This window comes from Gambusia affinis, linkage group LG17 (assembly GCF_019740435.1).
Source record: "Gambusia affinis linkage group LG17, SWU_Gaff_1.0, whole genome shotgun sequence".
Classification (NCBI taxonomy): Eukaryota; Metazoa; Chordata; class Actinopteri; order Cyprinodontiformes; family Poeciliidae; genus Gambusia; species Gambusia affinis.
The window spans coordinates 7,866,901-7,885,974 of record NC_057884.1 but is presented as its reverse complement, the minus strand read 5'-3'; the positions used below and the strand labels follow the sequence as shown (position 1 = coordinate 7,885,974).

General features: G+C 40.6%; 1 protein-coding gene across 1 annotated transcript; it reads left to right on the top strand.

Moving 5' to 3' along the window:
• The first annotated feature begins 12,035 nt into the window (after positions 1 to 12,035).
• On the top strand, positions 12,036 to 18,163 carry ptger4b (prostaglandin E receptor 4 (subtype EP4) b). Its single transcript, XM_044144675.1, has 3 exons — positions 12,036 to 12,145; positions 12,707 to 13,946; positions 16,795 to 18,163. The coding sequence occupies exons 2-3, from the start codon at positions 13,140 to 13,142 to the stop codon at positions 17,350 to 17,352; spliced, it is 1,365 nt and encodes a 454-aa protein (XP_044000610.1). The 5' UTR covers positions 12,036 to 12,145; positions 12,707 to 13,139; the 3' UTR covers positions 17,353 to 18,163.
• The last annotated feature ends 911 nt before the right edge of the window (positions 18,164 to 19,074 follow it).

Below are 19,074 nucleotides of genomic sequence, written 5' to 3'. Positions count from 1 at the left end.
TCTTCACTAGTCAGATTCAGACAAGGTAGTAAATTAATAAATCTCATCATTGCAGCAAGAGCATGAGAAAAATCCAGCAAATTATGATTTATGATAATCCTGACGTTAGGCTAACTACGTTTTTCTTGTGAGCGCCGCATAGCGCTTGGTGTTGACAGAAACAACCACCTTTTTTGCGGTGTCTGCGTTTGCGTCACAACCCAGGGTAATTAGGGTTTCATTAAACGGCGCACGTAGAACGTGGAGAAGATAACAGTGGAGAGTCAATGCTACTCCCTGGGTTCATTTGTTCAGAAATTACAATCCCTCAGAAGAACCTTGGATGAGCCCGTTTCTGAACTGGATTTCTGGGAGTAGCTGGGTCTCATCCCTCTGCAGAATGTGCAGCCTTGAATTCTTGCCTTCGGATATCTCAGTGTTTACAGACTTGCTTCTCATCACGTCCAAACTCTCCGGTCTCTGCGCTGATGCAATTTCTAAAATATTTATCGGGGTTAAACGTAGAAGACGTCCCCTTCTCAAGAGTTCCACCTCTAACCCGACATGTTTCAGAGGTTTTATTTTTTATTTTTTTTCTTAAACTCCTTTCTAATAACAAGAGATGGTTGCGTGGGAAGTGTGATTAGTTTAACTTTCTCCAGAGCAAACGCATAAACTGAAGAAAAGAGTCATTTATCGAACATGCTTTTGTTGTAGAGTTGTACAACTTGTTCTTCACAAAAACGTATAAAATTTGATTGAAAAGTTGCAGGTACTGACTTGCAAGCACCGGCAAATCACGACTTGCCGTTCAGTGATCTTATTTAGAACAATGATCATCTTTAGGTTTTTATAGACACTCTGAGTCTGTTGGCACCGTGGACCCGGTTTGGGCATAACATGCATAGTCATAAACCGCAACAGTAAAGTAAACAACAAAGAGCGGATCGGTACTTGCAAGAGAGAATCAGGAAGCAGTCCTACATTATAAACATTATAAATAGAACAAGAACGTTACTAGAAAATTAAATTCTGTCTTAGGGTTAAGGTGAAGCTGAAGTTCAGCAGGATTTTTTTTTATTATTATTGCCTATTTATTTTTTTATATATATATATGTATAAATAGTGTTTTGATCCGAGTCCCTGTAGACTCCTTCGGAACCGAGGAATCTGAGGCTCGGTCACATCATTTGAACTACACATGACCCAGCTGACTCAAAGTGGACCTGAGTTAAAACGGGAGGGTGATCAACGGCGGGGAGTCGTGGAAGACTCGGCGCTAATGCTTCCCCGGGGAGCGCAGAAATGTTCCTGGTTTTCCCAGGCAGGACCACGACTCATTCTCAGTGCTCATTTATCCTCACATGTAGAGTTGAGGCTCCAGCGCTAGTTTATTAGACTTTAACCCTCCTGTTAAGTTGTGAGTCGGATTGACCAGTTTTAAAGTTACAAAACTTTTTTCAGAATAGTTGGAAGAATTTTTTCTGCATGAAACTTTTTTCTGTTTGTCTTAATAGGCGCACTCTACATTTACATTGAAAATGTATTCATTTGAAACCCCCTCTCTGCATCTACATATTACATAGATGGGTCAATTTGACCCGGCAGTCAAGTTGAAAAAAGATTTTTTTTTAAATGTCCAATTCTGTTTGTTTCCTTGTAACTACGAGACATAATCTTTTTTTTTGTGTGTGCGTGTGTGTGTGTGTGTGTGTGTGTGTGTGTAGGATTTTCAGTGGACATAAAAAAAATGTAAATTACATTTTTTATGTCCAAATGAGTAAATTAGTAAATTGTTGTCATTGATCCTTCATTTGTGAGAAATAAAAAAAAAAACATCATTGCACAAATATTGATTGAAATTGTTAGTATTGGACTTAATAATCAGATACAAAAATGTTTGGGAGGATTTTTTTGGTTTCTGACTCCATGGGTCAAATTGACCCAGGAACATTATTGCTGGACCTCAGAAACAAACATAAGAGGAGGGTTAACTGCGCTAAATGGGCTCCTTGTTCTGAACATGACCTTGGATTCCAAAGTATAAAGGGGAGATGTCAGTAAATTATTATTTTGTATTCCTTCATTGGAAAAAATTGTAGTATAAATGAAAATTAAGCTCTTTGTGAAGAAATCACCTCTGGTTTTACCAATCTCTGAACATCCAGCAACACCCAGCACATGCCACTGGTTTATCAAAGACACACACACACACACACACACACACACACGCACACATGCAGGCAATTTAGACTGGCCAATTAACCTAATATGTAAGTTTTTGTGTGGTGGAAGGAAGCTCAAGAGAAGAGATGCAAACTCCACACAGACAGACCCCGGGATTGAAATCTCCTTGACTGCGAGGTGATGACAATAACAACAAACTGAATACTTCTTCCCACTTATCACCAGACAGCAGGACTGCAGAGGAGCCAGACTGCACCCGTCAGCGTCAAATCATGCAAACCATTTAATGTCAACTAGAGCAAGGTCTTTAAAATGAATTTATTTCCAGTCTTAGACCAAATTATTTGCTGGGGAAATCGAAAAACAAGACATCAGGGATATGTAAAACAAATATTATTCTCCAAGGACGCAGCTGCAATTTGCTGATTTTTTTTTATGCACTTCTTCCAGTCTTTAGCTGTGTAGCCCTGCAAGCACCAAGTAGTTATACAGCGACTCGCAAAAAGTATTCATAGCCATTTTACTTTCAGATTTGGTCATGATGCAACCGCACACTTTCATGTTTTCTTTTCACTGGGATTTTATGTGATAAACAAAATGTGGTGTTTAACTGCAAAGTCAAAGGGGAAAGTACACTAATTTATTTTTTTTGGCCTAGATGCAAAGCATTATGTGAAAACAAGGAGCTCTGCTAAGCGACTGTGAACACAGCGTTCCAGTGGTACAACGTGATGCTGACAGCATTATGCAGTGCAGGTGCTTTTCTTCACAGAGAAAGGGGAGCTGGTCAGAGTGGATGGAGAGAAGAATGGAGCTGGATAAAGGATCATTCTGAGAGAAAGCCTGGTGCAAACAAAGAAAGACTTGAGCGTGAGGAAGAAGTTCAATTTACAGATGCACAATTACCCTAAAACTAAAGGTAGAGAATAAAGAGGATCCACGTGTTACAGCACAAAAAGCATGCCACACTTTTGTATTCACAAACTTTAGAAATCACATTTTCTTCCTGCTCTCAATTATGCGCAATATTTACTTTGGTGTATGTCTAAAGTCCCACTAAAGAGTCCTGAATTTCCCCACTGTGGGACAATAAAGTATATTTCTATTTCACTCCAAATACATGGAGTTTTATGGTTGTGATGTGTCAAAACATGACAGCAAAAGTTGAAGGGTGTGAGGAATTTTGTAAGGGACTGAACAGGATGGAAAATTAATTAAACTGAATTCATTTTGAAATGAATTGAACGATGCTGCCTTCTAACAGTCATCTCACTTGTGCGGCTCCGGTTTCACCCACACAATGAGCAAAAGGCAAACAATCGGGATGCATTAGCAGCATCACACTGAGTATCCGTCTCGTTCCAGGAAAATGACCAGAAAGGTGAGTCATGTGCCATTTTCCCTCTCCTGGGCTCATGTTTGAAGATTTTTATTTTCCTCTCTCATCCGAAAGTCAGTTTGTCTTCTACAGGAAAACAGATTAAGCAGATTCACACACGACTACATGGAAATCTAACTGACCTATGATGCACCGCTTCTCCTTTGCCCTGCTCAAAAGTCATTCGGCTTTCACGCGGCTAATTGGTTCGTTTAATCCGCCTTCTGACCTCACAGGTGCTGCTTTGGGTAAACAATGTAATTTTGTGTTGCATCAATCTGCCTCAAGAGTCAGAACACACAACCCTAATGACCGGATTCCTCCTCCTTCCTGCCTCCAGGGCGGATGAAGCTGTTCTCTCCGAGTGTTTTTTTGAGATTACCACCAAGACTGGTGACCCTAAAACTATGAACAGTTTTGATATCAGGGGGGAAAAAAGTCTTTACGGGAAAATGCATTCGAGAAAATAATTTGATGCATTCCTGTTTTTGATTTTTCCCAAATGCCCAGCGTTTAAGACGTTATCAGCATAATCCAGTATCCACGGCACATTGCGAAAGATTTTTATTCCTAGACATGTATGTGATCGATCAACACAAGCGAGTATACAACAGAAAGTTGATGGAATTTTAAACATTTTGAGAATTTTTTTTTAAATCAGTCTTGAACTGAATGTTCTCTAAACCAGCCAGACTCTGCGGTGAAAAAACAAACAAACAAACAAAAAAAAAAACAGTGAATAGGAAAATTTCAAGGCTTGAAACAGACTGCAACTTCATTTTGTCTTCTACTTTGACTGGGCCACTCCAACACATGACTGTGCTTTGATCTAAACCAACCAACTGCAGCTGTGACTTTGTGTTTAGGGTCACCATTCCTCTCCTACTCCGCTTTTAATATTCTGACACTTGCATGAAATTCACTCTATTTACCTCCATCAGTATTCAGCAGCTCACAGTGGTGACCATAATGTTTCGTGCGCCGTGTCTATGTGTAGGGTGATGGTGGGTGCTAGCTTTTAATGCTGCAACATGTGGTAAGTTTGCACGTCAGGTTAGCCTTATGTGTGGTGGGAAAGTGTGATATTTGGCACATACTAAGCTGAACATGTTTCATGTTAATGACGACAACAATGAGAATAAGCAGGAGCAGGGTGAGTCACAATGTTTCGGTGGTTGGAAACAGGAAATAACATCGGCTGCCTGAGTTACATTTCGACTTGCTTTGTACCTTCTTACCAGATTCGTCCTGCATATGATGTTGCATTTTAAAATAAATGCACTGACAATAATTTTCTATAGAGTAATTGAAGCAAAATTATGCCAAATGTGTCAGCAAAGCAAATTTTTCATATCAGTACCTCCAAAAAAATCTTTCAAAGTTTCTGACCAATCACAGCAAACTGGATAATAAAAAAAAAGAAGAAGAAGAAAAAAAAAAAAGCAATTAACCACAAAGATCGAACACGTTTATTTAAACCCCATCTCCTTCTTTGTTGCCGCGTACACCATGTACTTGTAAACAGTCATCTACTACTAATCGGCAAGAATCAGACCGCTCGCCTCTGGCACGTGGCCAGAAAGATAACCCGAGGAGCAGGTTCCCCGGTTGTTCCAGTAACAACTGCTGTGCTGCCAGTCACTGACAGCAGACCCGACTCGTGGCTGTGGCAGAGTGGCTGTGGGTGTACAGAACATGCTGAAACTTTGGCCGCAGCGATAAAGGCTGCGGCACGTTTGCTGGTTTTTGCACAGCACAAATGCGCCACCTCGCTCAGTGTGTGTAGTGATTGTTAGCTGCTGAGTTTTAAAGTTCCAGTTCTCCTGCGTGGCTTCTTTCGCACAGCCCGTGTAATTTGATACATGCACAGTCTCTTGCCAAAGCAATCAAGCATGACGTGTATTTGCATGTCTAAATACTCTGATAAATAAAATCCGCTGGAATCAAATGGCTTTATACGTCACGACAGAGTACTAGTGTCAAACTAATAAGAAATCATTAAAAAAAACACAAAATTATGAGAACAAAGTAGAAATAACCCTGTGACTTTATTGTCCTATTATTGACTTTCTATATAGGAACTGCAGAAATGAGCTACTCCAGTAGGAGAACCTTTTGACAGGGAAACTAATTTGCAAATTTATGGAAGAGTTGCACAAAGAAAACCACAAGAATGGACATTTAGATGTTGCCACAACTCTCTCACCAGCAGAAAGTCCTCTGCTGGTGAGAGAAATTTAACTTTTTGGCCTCCATGCAAAAAGCTGCATGTTTGGCAAAAGAAAAGAAAATACCCAGCAGGTGATAAATGGTTATAAAAGCATTATAGTGTGGGTAAGTTTTTAATCAGCATTGAATGGGAAGTCGGTGGCAATATGGATGGAGCTATAAACAGGACAATAAAAAGATTTGAGAGAGGCAGAGAGATTCACCGTCCAGAAGCACAGTGACCTTAAATATACACAGACATGATGGGGCTGGATTGGACTTACGTGAATTCGGTTCAGTCAGTATCTATTGAGAAAAATTGTTTTGCATGACTTTAAAATAGGAGTTCACTGAGCTTACGCCACTTTGCAATTAAAAGGACGATAAAAACTTTATTCCTAAATCTGGCAGAAGACTTGTGGCTAGAAATGTGGTGAAAAGGTCTTTCTAGATCCTCCATTTATGACTCTCCTTCTACTGCAGAATAATACACTACCCATGATACCTTAAAGTTTATGGTTTTAATAGTTACAAAAGAAGTGAAAAGGTCAAAGGGGAATGAATATTTCTAAAAGTTCCTACTAGTTTCTCGTATAGATTTGGCCCAAATGTGACGATCGATGTTGTCTGGCTTCAGCTGCTGCATCTCCACACTTTACCCAGTGAACAGTCTGACCTGTTCAGGCTGAATTACCCCTTTAAAAAAGGTCCAATGAGGGATCATGAATGAGCCACAGAGGCACAGTTAGATTCTGTTTGAAATGTCCCATCTATCCTGGAGGAAACATGTTGAGTAAAACCGCTCTCTAACGACACGGTTCAGCATCACTTCTGCTTTCTATGATGCCAGTACAAACAAACCAAAGAGAGAGAGAGAGAGAGAGAAGTGAAGGACAAAAACTCTCATCAATAATACAGGGAAGCCTTTTGGTGAAAGGAGTTCATTTGCTTACGATATTCCTAACTTCCCCTGCCAGTGTAAACATCTAACTTGGTTATGTTTTTATGAGGAATGGCTTAAGGATGTGTAAAGCTGGCAGTACTGTTATTAAAAAAAAGAAAAAAAATTGAAAAGAAGTTGCATTAACATCAAGTCTCACAAGCCACTTCATTTAGTACACCCGTTTAAACAGAAAGCATGTCGGCCGATCACAGGGCAACAACTCAAAGCATGTACGCTTCTAATTGCGTTAAAGACGTCTTGATGAAAACCAAAGCATCAGAATGTGGTTGAAACGGGATATGTGTGACGTCACGTTAGACACCTCAGCCTAATATGATAGCCATGGTAATTTTTGCCAGACGGGCTGGTCTGCGAATTTCAGAAATTGCTGAACAACAGACTTTCATGCACAGCGATAACTCTGGCTTCAGTGAGCAGCTCCAGTCAGGACACAATCTTATTGATTTCAGAGAATAGGGCAGATTGTGCGGTGACAGAGAAGCGTACGCAGCTCAAATAACCACTTTTCAGAAAAACTATCTCTGAATGCAAATTCTCACACATTTGGCCCTGAAGGAGACGGCCTGCAGCAGCAGAAGACCACATCATGGGCCACCCCTGACAACTAGAAGCAGGAAACTGAGACAATTGAAGCAAGCTCATTAAAAACCTGACAATAAAGTGGAAAAAGCGGCCCAGTGAGTTTTGATTCAATCTTGATGGTAGGATCATACAACATGAAAAGTCAAGCAATCATGTTTTGGTCTGTTGGAGGAAGCTGGAGTACTCAGAGAGAAGCCATAGATTTGAACATAGGACCTGATTGCTGCAAGGCAACAGCAATACCAACTGCACTAATATATTTAATGTTATGTTTATTTAAGGTCAACATGTTTTTTATTATTATTATTATTATCATTATTATTATTATTCTGGTAACAGAAGATGCACTGTTGAGAACCCCAAGCCATCTTTGGTTTTATAAATGGGAGCTTTCACTCCTTTCTTGTGTGCCACAAAACCTCACCCAGAGGTCAGAGGAAGCTACACCTCTGGGTTTGTTCTGCATGTATTTTTACCAAAGCACAAGATGCGCATCACAAACCAAAACCCCAGCTTTGTTGTTGTGTACGTACAGTAACATCCTATCCCGGGGCATCACGTCTACAGTACGTTAGTGCAGCAGAGTCATTCTTGGTCTTTCAATGCGGCTTGAATCAGCCGTTATCCTCCTGACTTCCTCTCAGTTTCTCAGACATGTACAGAAGGTGTTAGCTGCTGTTTCTGTGGAAAACAGAATGGAGCTCAGCATGAAACAGTCATTGACGCTATGTCATGTTTTTGCAAGATATGCATGTGTGCTCCGTCAAATAAAATAAGTTTATTTAAAGATCGTTGCTTGTGATAAACTCTCACGAAGCTGTTTGTGATAACTATCATCAAAATGTTTTTCAGCAACTTTGTGGTCTTGAGGTGACTCAACTGGAAACTTCACAGGATGCAAGTAGCGGGTGAAAAGACTTCTTACCAGGAGGATAAAGGTTCTTGTGACGCATTTTAACTCCACTTGTTTTTGTTTATCATGCTTGAAAAAAAAAAAGAACAGAAATAATAGAATATTTCTCACATTTTCTTTAACGATGTTTGCGACGTTAACGGCCATGCTGCCAATTTCCATCACCGGATGATCATGCAATATTGAAATGCCGTGGAAAGTTCCGTTTTGGTCAGCTGGTCGTACTTCACTGATGGAAAATGTTAAGACTGAAGATCTTCTGCTTTTGATTGGAGATTCATTTTAGTCTGTTATCGGCCAGAGGGCAGCAAGCTTGTCTCTTTGGAAGAACAGAAATCTATCAGAATCTAGCAGCACATTTTTAATCGGCATCCACAGAAACTCTAATAGATTGAGATTATCTTGATTAGACGTGCTGACAAAACTGTCTAATGTTGATGTGATAGGTGGGAAGTTCCAGATCAAACTGGGGTCATTCTTATATCATGGGGTTCGTGACACATATATGACCTCATGACTCTCAAGCGGAGCAATGACCCTGCTTTGTGGTGCGAATGCCTGGAATTTCCCACCAGACAGCTAAAACTGAGGAAGCCTGACCGACGAGAGGTGAAACGTCTTCAGGAACCAAAAACGAAAACACACACCAGGTGAATCACCTCCGAGCTACTCTGAGTGGAACAGCCCGAAGAAATCAAACTAAATCCTTATAGCTGTGAAAAATGTCAACACTCAAGATTTAACAATAAAGAGAGCTTTTGCAGAAATGAATTTTTTTATTTTAATAAATTACACTGCTCGTTTTCCTAGGAGTGGGAGTTCAATATGTAGCAGCTGCTGCTCTCCAAAAATGAATCATCTATGACACATTTGCTAAAAAGTTGCAGTGGCACACATTTTTAAATAAGTATGGCTGATGCTTCAATACGGTTTTTTTTTTTTTTTTAGTTTGAAAAAACGTATGGAGTGTGGTGGTGGCATCATGGTTTGGGACTGGTCTGTTTTGTCCTGATCAATTTAGATTCTAATTCTATTTATATTTGAATAAAATATCAATCATCAACCCATCAGCCTGCCATTCTACATGCTGCTCTGCTCCCCTGAGCTTAAACTCATCCGTAGTCACAGAGTGGATAATCTGATCAGAGAGAGATCACATTGCAGTTATTTATAGGAAAGAGTAGGTCCAGAACCTGAGAGCAAACTTCGCATTTTTTTGGCAAGCACAAATATGTAGCAACAGACTCCTTCAACGTATCAGTAGCCAATGATTTTCTGTAAATGGTTACACCAGGGGTGAGTATTGTGACAGAACGCTTAATGAACAATAAAGCACCAATTCATGTGTAGAGGAGGAGATGTTGCAATGAAATGGTGAACGTTTGAAAATGCATGGCGGTGCAGTTTTTGTGTTTCTATACAAAGTATGAATGTTCTCTGCCTGCATGAGTGGCTTCTCACTAGGTGCTCCAACTTCCTTAAAAACATGCATGTCAGACCATTTGACCGTTAAGGTGTGTGTGCATGTGTGTGCGTGCGTGGCCGTGTGTGTGTGTTTACAATTGTTTGCCAGAAGGGGATGTATTGCAGAATATCACGTGACAAACTACGGAGGTATTTTTGGCGCACAAGTATTTGTGCCTTGTTACAAGACGCAGACACTTGTGCCTTGTGACACAGGGGACAGACTGGATTTTTGAAAGACTGAAAAAAAAAAATCTACAATTTCAAAAATCCTATCGGATTGTTTTCGTCTGACTTCAACTTCACAATTTACAAGGCAAAAATACCTTTACAGTAGACTGCACAGATTAAAACATTGGTTTTACATTTGTCTTACTTCGACACAAACACAGAAACATTTTGTGTTTTGTATTTTGTTACAAGGCTTAAATACTTTTGCACAACATAGATGTGTCTTATGAAACAGAATTTGTGATTTGCATCAACAGTTTTGCATAGTTGCATTCACTGATTGTGTCTCTCGATTAGATTTAGGTCTGGACTTTGACTAGGCCACATGAATAAGTTTTAATCTGCACCATTCTATTGCCATTTTGGCTGTACGTTCAGGGTTACTGTCCAACTTGTAGGGGAATATACCATGTCACCATGGCGATGGGGTGTACTTTTATTTTTTCTCCAAATATAGCATTTTGCATTTAGTATAAAACAAAGTGTGGTTTTTCCCACAATTAAGACTTTCCACCATCACCATTAAAAGTAGCAATCTACTTTTAACAAAAGAAACTTTTCAACCAAAACATTTATTATTAAGTTGCTTTTGGATTATTTACTTGAGAGTAAAAATAAATAAATGAATACAGACACCAACTGTGATTTTATAAAAGTAAGCTTGTTCTCCTGGGAACCTGACTGCACACACACACTTCTCCAATCAATGAGTGATACTGAATCTTATCAGCTGCCTTTTCTGCTGATTTGACGCATTTCGGAGGAGAGGGGGGTTTATTTACTTAGAAAGATGTTACAAATGCTCAAGCTTCATGCTTGGGAAATCTCTCCAGTGCAAGTAGGTTATGTAATGCAAGAATAGCAGGCCCTCTGATGAAATAGGAACCTGTCATCTCTTTTATGATCTATTCCTTGTAACTAACCCTGAGTGCCAAAATGACCTGTGCAACCAGGAAGGTCGGCCCCGACCATCGTCTCTGGAGGCCTTATTGCTCGTTGCGGTCAAAACCTGTCCTGTTTTGTGGATGAAACCACACGGTGATGGACGTGCACAGAATAAAGGCATTGATGACCAGAAGCTGCTGAGGAAGGTTGAAACACAGTCTCTGCTCGGCCTGCAGGGACAGAACACCCCCCAGTTCTACGCTTTGGTTTGTTCACACTGTTGCCAACTCGTCAGCCAGGAAAGTCACTTTTTGCTCTCCCAAAAGTCGCTAGATGACCAAATGAGATGGCTGCTAATGAGTCGGGCCACGGCATCTTTGCCAGCAGTAAATTGTCTTAAACATTCCACATGTTCTGACTTCAATTGCTCAATATTTGGAAGCATGGAGAACATGGACTCAAATGGCTTCGTTCACTTCCCCCGCAGCCAGTGCCAAACTACAACCATAGGCAGACTGAAATTATAAAACAATGCAGAAAATCAACAACATTGCTAATAACTCCTTCTGTTTGTTGACTGGCATGGATGAAAATTTTCCTAAGAAATCGAGCTCAATGGGACAAAATCAAGACAAAGCACTGAAGAGCAATGAGAATCGAGCAGAACTGTATAGGGAGACAAAAGGCAAGGATTCACTGGGACATGCACTGGAAAAAAAGGAATTTTGTAGATTGTTATTTTATATGCAATTAAAATTAGTTGTCTTTTAAACAAGCACATTAGTTTTTAAATCTAATTTTCAATAATTGTCAAATTGCAACAGAGTTAAATATTTTATTTTGGTAACATTTCCTACCTAGCATTTTGGATGCCAGGTAGGAAATCACATCATGGTCATAAGTGACCATGATATGCCTCACTTGTTTATATGGGGAACAGTATAAAGCAATGACATAGTAAAGATCAGTAATTGTTGTGAGGCTTGTGGTTAAAGCCTATTTTGCATGTGTGGAAGAATTCAAGCTTGTATCCAACGCTAATGCTGCTGTTGCCAGTGAGTGGCACATTTTAGCTCTGGTTGTCATGTTGTCTTAGCACAGTGTTTCTCAATTCCGGTCCTCACGCCCCCCTGCCCTACATGTTTTTAGGTGTTTCCCTTCTGCCACACACCTGGGTTGAATATGTGAGTGATTAACAGGCTTCTGCAGCACTTGATGGTCAGGCAGTCATTTGAATCAGCTGCTCTGGAGTAGAGGTACATCTAAAACATGCAGAGCAGGGGCTACCCACAGCCACTGGCTGATGCTCTTTCTGTGCAAAACGACTGAATTGGTGTACCTAATAAAGTGACCAGTGAGTGCTATACTAACATAATTCTGTATTAAGAAATTTTCAAATCCGCATGTGATATTTTGCACTTCCAACTAAATTTAATTTGGAAAGTTTTACCGTTTGTGTCTAAAGTTTAAGTCAAAATAAAATAGAATGGTTTATATGGCTATTTAATTTAGATCAGTTATTTTTTTTTAAAATCTATCAAATTGTAAATTGTTTCTATTCTTTTATTTATTTATTTATTGAGAAAGTACAATTTCACAATTGTTTGCAATTTTCTCTATTACTTTTTCCATAGCTCTTACACTGACAATTTCGACAGGATGTAAGATGTAATATACACTATTAAATGATGATCATATGCTACTTTTAGTTCTAACAGTTTATGTCGACAGTGAAGGGGAGGTCAACCGTAAAATAAATTACATGTTATTTTCAACAAAGCGCGGTCTTGTTGTAATGTTTCAACCTCGGAAACTATGCAGGAATGGAGAAACACTTTATAGCTCCTTCCCACCTCTGATTTTGTTTGTTTATTTATTTTTTTTTTTTTTCAAATGCATGTTGTTCTGCTTTAAGCCACTACTGTCCAGACCGCTTGGCCGTTGTCAACTGAAAAGTGATGATGGTCGTAAATGCAGCATACAGAGGATCTGAAACTGCGAGCTGGAACTCAGACTGCGCCTCCTCGCCTGTGCGCCCTGGACGCACACACCGACAACAACCCAGATCCGTATAGGAGGAGCTGCCGTTCAAACTCAAACTTCCCTGTCAGGTTTGTGGGTGTGATGAGGACGTGAAGGTGCAAGCCTCCAGACTTTAGACCAAAGTCGATACGCCTCTCTCTCTCTCTCTCTCTCGATTTTTTGTTCTTCCGTGGTTACAAAAAAAAAATATGGAGGTATGATGCCGTGCGTAAAAGTGAACGGTCGGTGGACACAATGGATTCGTTATTCGGCAATGAAGAAGGCGCGTTGATGGAAAGTGTCTGGCCTTTGGAACCGAGAAGAGAATGTCTGCCGTGAACGAGTCGCTCGCAGGAATGGACGCCACGGCGGAACAGGCGCCTTCTCGTTCGCTCACCATCCCGGCAATCATGTTTGTAATCGGGGTGGTCGGAAATGTCATCGCCATCGTAGTCCTGCGCCTGTCGCGGAAGGAGCAGAAGGAAACAACCTTCTATACTCTGGTGTGCGGGCTGGCGGTGACAGATCTCCTGGGCACCCTGCTGGCCAGCCCTGTCACCCTCTTCATCTACGTGAACAACAACTCGCTGGAGGGAAAGTTGTGCCAGTACTCGGGCTTCATCCTGCTCTACTTCTTCTTGGTGCAACTCAGCATCGTGTTCACCATGTCCGTGGAACGGTTCCTCGCAATAAATCATGCCTACTTTTACAACGAGTTCGTCAACCAGAGACTAGCCGCGCTGACGCTCTTTGCGGTGTACGTGTCGTGCCTCGTGTTCTGCGCGCTGCCCGTCGCCGGGATCGGGGAGGTGAAGGTCCAGGAGCCGAAGTCGTGGTGCTTCATCGACTGGCAAAGCAACAAGACCACGGTGAGAACTTTCAACCTGATCTACGCGGGAGTGAACTCGGTGATTGTGGTGGCCACCGTCTTCTGCAACGTAATGGTGTGCGGGGCGCTGATCCTGATGCACAGGCGCTTCATCCGCCGCACCTCGCTGGGCACTGACCCGCGGCGCATCGCGGAGCTGCGACGCCGGCGGAACTTCAGGCGCTTAGCCGGAGTGGAGATCCAGATGGTGGTTGTGCTCATCGGAACCTCCGCTGTGGTCCTCATCTGCTCGATACCTTTAGTTGTAAGTATTGAGGGGGTGGCGGGGGGGGTGATCATAGCCCAAACTGAGCTGCTTTGGGTCTGTGTGCGCGCGCGCCATTGTGTCACAGGTTCTACAATGTAAAAAAAACAAACATTGTAGAACAAAATACAGTTTTATTGGCATTAAAAGTAAACAGGAACTGAAATGTATATGACAACCGCGGACTCCCAGAACTTTGTGTTCTTAGTTGAGATCTTTGTGGGCAAATGAGGCATGTCTCTGAAGCGCGTGTGGTTACGCGCGCGCTCTTTCAGCTCAGTTGGTAAACCGAGCTTTGATACAGTTTCTGTTAGTTTTCTGGCCGCATGTCTATTAAAATGGGGGCGTAAGTCAAACGAGTCGATAGCTCTCTGAAGCACAGGATCCCCACTAAAGCTGGCATTTTGCTGCAGCGTGTGGCGGCTGTTGATGTGAGCATATGACCAAACGCCCAGGGCTGCACTGCAGAGGGGGCAGAAGGAATAGAATACTTTAAAAAAAAGGTACTTGTCATTATTACTGCCTCTTTGCATCTGTACACAATGTCAGAGAATAGTATTGTGCAAATGTGAAAATATATTGCTGCATAAACCTGCACCTAAACAAGCTGAAAACACACACACAAAACAAATCTCTGCAGAAAAAGTTATCTGAAAAAAACTAAATTATTTTTCAGCATGTATTTATTTATTTACTTATTTATTTTTAAGCATTTTAGCCTCTTCAGTCCTAATCAAAACCTTAAATTTGTCATGCATTTACTATTATTTACTTAAAAATACTTTTTTGTAATTACAGCATCCTCTATTTTTTTAAGAAACAAACTAAAAATGATAAAGTGCAGAATGAGTTATTTGTGTGGATTGTTTATTTAGAGCTATTGTTTCCAACAATAGATTCAACTTCTTTGCAGCAATGCAAGACAATAAAACAAAGGAACTCTCTTTAGGCCTCCTGCATTAGCTCTGATGCAACTGCATGATTAATTGTGAAACTTAAGAGTAAAACAGTGTCTAACAATGTGATGGCTAAACTAAATTATATCTAAATTATATGGTTTGATTGTGCTGAGGGTTTAAAAAAAGTTTAAACATCTCTATCCAATTAGCAATAAGGTAACACAGGCTAAAAATATTCACTATTAAAACTTAAAAAGTGGCTAAAAGGACATAAATGAGCCAAGGGAGTCTCAAAAGGGTTAAACATGTAAAATCTGAGGTGAAATTTCCTATGTTGCAAAGAAATTCTGAAAGTGATTTACTATTCTCATTACAGCCTCGTTAAGACACATTTTGTGATTAATGAAACCTTTACTCTGTGGATAAAAAAAGGATTGCATATGAAGTTTACTTCTCAATCTGCCTGCCTTTATATCCATCTCTTTAGCTCTCATATTGAGATCAAAGTTTTGACGTAGGGCCATAAAACCTGTCATCAAACACATTCAATATTTACAACATTCCTTTTTGTTTGGGTAAATGGAGCAACAGAACTGTCTCGTCCCCCATCTTTCACACTAGAACCACAAGGTGTAATGGAACCGTTAATTAGGTTATTAACCTTACGAGGCCAGAACAGAGTTTAAATGTGTTCATAGGTGAACACATTTAAAAATAGTTTCACAGAACAACGAGGTGGGGGAAGAAGACTGTTATGTTAAAAACTGAGAGGTTTGTGCCCCTGGCTTTAAGAAATGAGTGTTGGTTAGACTCACGAGCAAAAGGCTCATTTTTGATGACAGTGAAAACTGTCATTGTTGACCCATTTCCATTTAGACCCCACTGTGGTCGCACTGAATTTGCCATCAGTAAGGAGTCATTAAGAATTTGCTCATTCCATGACATTAATGTGCAATGCTTTACAATAAAAGGATTTACACTCCTGAGAACTTTTCACATTGTGTCAACAAACTTTTTGAGTCTTTTATTGGGAATTTATGTGAGGTAGGACAGGTGTGTGTGTTGTATGGGTTGGTGCAGTTTGGTGTGTTTTTACCACTAGCTGAACTCTGACTGGGCAGGCAGGTTTAAGCCCAAAAGCCTAACTTTACGTCACACTATTGTAACATGTGCTTGTCACAAGTATTCATGTTTTTATGTCCCCAAGTCAATGGACCAGGATCTCCAACCTAACAGAACTTGTCACCTGAAGGTTGGCCCAACAGCGGTGCTGTTTTGTGGAAATCAAGCAAGGCATTTTGAATACAACCAGATCTATTTAAGTCAAAGTCCAGGCCAGATTCAGTTGAGGTGCAAAGGTAATAGTTAAACGTTGATGTTTGCAGATGCTCTCCATCAGATTAACTGAATTTGAACTGTTGTGCGAAAAAGAACGAGCATGAGTTTGTCTGTATATCTCTCGTCTTACCCCGAAGGACTCGCAGCTGGAAGTGAAGCGAAAGGTGCAGCAGTGGTCTTAAGCTGAAGTCACCTTTTAGATGTGGCTTGAATTAAATGGTAAAACTGGCTCACCAGCATGCAGTCAAGCTCTACAGAGCTCTGCTAATGAGCTACTTATGGGAGCCAGGTCTGCTGAGTCAGAGAGACATCTAAAAGTTGAAGGACACAGCCCTTGAGGTCTGGAGTTTGAGACCACCTCTACACAGGGCATTCAGTCACTGCTGTCATGAGCAAATCCCGAGTACATTTTTCAGATTTAGTTTGCAAAAACCAAAACAAATAAACAACAACAACAACAAAAAAAACATGCTCTTTGTTTTTAATTCCACACTTTCCAGCATACAAAATCTAATCTAAAAAGTTCAAAGATGTGTCGGGGAATATGACACCCCCCTGTAGTTTGGAATGCTGCTGTTTAAAACTAATTTATTTCTGTTTTCTGTCATCAGTTGAGGATCTTCGAAAACCAGTTGTTCTCAAACCCAACATCGCAGACTTCTGGGTTGAACAAGGACCTCATAGCCATCCGCATGGCCTCCGTGAACCCCATCCTAGACCCGTGGTTCTACATTCTCCTGAAAAAGACGGTGGTTCTCAAAGTCCTGGAGAAGATCAAGTGTCTGTTCTGCAAAATGGGCGGCCGGGGACGGCGGGGAGGAGGACGCTTTCGTTGTGCGGATGGCGCCCTTTCCTCCTCCATCATCTCGAGGGACTCCCCTTCATTGATAACCCGTGAGCCGGCAGAAAGAGTCAGTACCCTACGGACCGTCCTGTACCCGAGTGACGGGAACACGCTGGGGCTGGCTTTATTTAAGGCCGCGTCCGAGGACGGCTCCTGTCCGGCGGCTGCACAGACATTGCAGTGTGCACAGGAGGAGCCGCAGCCTCAGAGGGGGCTAGAGGACAACGAGGCATGTACGGCTAACCTTCCAATCTGTCCTAAGGACACGGTTCTGCAGGTGACCCTCACAGACAGTACTGCAAACACGCAGGAAAAATGCATATAACCATCGTCATGACCTCGGTGTATTATCAATATATTACTCCTCAGTATTGATTCCCCGCAGTTTATTCAAATCACCGCAGTTGTAACGTACAAACCCACAGACATCATAGAGGAGCTCTTCTGTTGCACTTTGAAGACTTTCAAACCACTGCTTGGCCATCATGAATGACAGGCAATGACTGTATAGCATCAATGTTAAAATGTGAACAGCGTGTTAATTTATTTAAAGTATGAAAATGTATGCTAATGTCTTCTCTGTGAGAAGGTTTCAATATTTCTGTGCCATTTTGCATTTCCAAAAGATGAATATGCTTGTAGTGTGTTTGGATTATTATTTTTTCTTTCCCTTTTGCGTCTTGACACTTGCAAACAGGTTGTATTATTTCAAAGTGCATCCCTGACATTGCTAGATATATGGTATTTTTCTTCATTTCATACCAAAAGGCAGCTATACTGTGGTTTTTCCATGGAAAATACACTAGAAGATGACTAAAAAAAACCTTAATGTGACTATTGTTTTATAACATTATTCATATGCTTATTGTAGAGCAGTACTTTGAAAGAGTCCCATCTTATTTCGGCTTAACGTAACGTGCAGGGCGTCCTATCTAATTTGACTGTGTGGTGATGTTAAGAAAGGGGATTCAAACACATCAAGTGTCCTGATAGGTAACATTGTTTTTGAACACTATTCTTTCTGTGCTGCTAAAAACATTATTTCGATAAAGGTCCACATGCACCTGTTTTTCATTGAACAAACGCCATAATGTGCTGAACTCCTCAAATGAAAATAAAAAAAAATGGAGACTTAAGAATGTTGCTTTAATTGCATTATTCACAAAAAAACAGGAGCAACAAGCAGAACTATCACTTTTTTTCCCCCCCTCTGCTGAAGATAAAGAATAATCCAGAACAAATGTATTTACATTGATCCCATCCGTCTCACATTAGTGGCAACCTCATCTTATCCAGTCAACTGAACGATCTCTGAAATCTTCGCAGAATATTTATAGAGGTAAACTTTCACAGGTTTTTCCTACTCAGATTATTTAGAAATGCAATGAGCTGTGCTGGTTATCAGTTTAAAGGGTGTTGGATACAAATGTTCAACAGACTCCTCAATAACAATAACAGATGAAACCAGATGTTCACAGACACTGCAAAAGAAAAAAAGAAAAAAGCCACAACAATTTTTCTCATTGTTCCGTTGGGATATACTAAATTAGCTTCTGGTTTCTAAATACCAAAAAAATATAGAGATTCTTTAATATTTTTATTACTTTCCTCAAACTCAGAAGTTCATGAACACTAAGCTTACTATGGCTTTAAAAAAATGAATAAACCCTCATGAAGGTGCTGGTTAAAGCTACTATGAGTGTTATTACTCACAGTGAAACAAGTTCTGTCCCAAAATGGCCTGGAAGGCCACTGAGAAAGAAAGAAGCCATTACTCATGAAAAATACAATTTGCAAATGGATTCAGCGACCAAAGCCTTCATTTTCTATCATGTCCCATGGTAGATTGAACTATTTGGCAATAAAAACCTTTGATACAGTTAAGAACAAACACATTGACGCTTACAAGGAAAGACCATATATATATATACAATGATCATAAACATTCAGCCAAATTTGTACCAAGTGGACATAAGACCAAATCAATGCTTTGGGTGATTGTTTAATTATTTGGCCTAAATCCAGATTGGTGTGGAGATAAGCTATG

What these genes read in the sequence shown, in the direction of transcription:
- ptger4b (XM_044144675.1), top strand. Translation starts at nt 13,140, where the DNA reads ATGTCTGCCGTGAACGAGTCGCTCGCAGGAATGGACGCCACGGCGGAA. An exon ending in TCTGCTCGATACCTTTAGTT is followed by an intron (nt 13,947 to 16,794) that starts GTAAGTATTGAG and finishes TTCTGTCATCAG; the next exon opens with TTGAGGATCTTCGAAAACCA.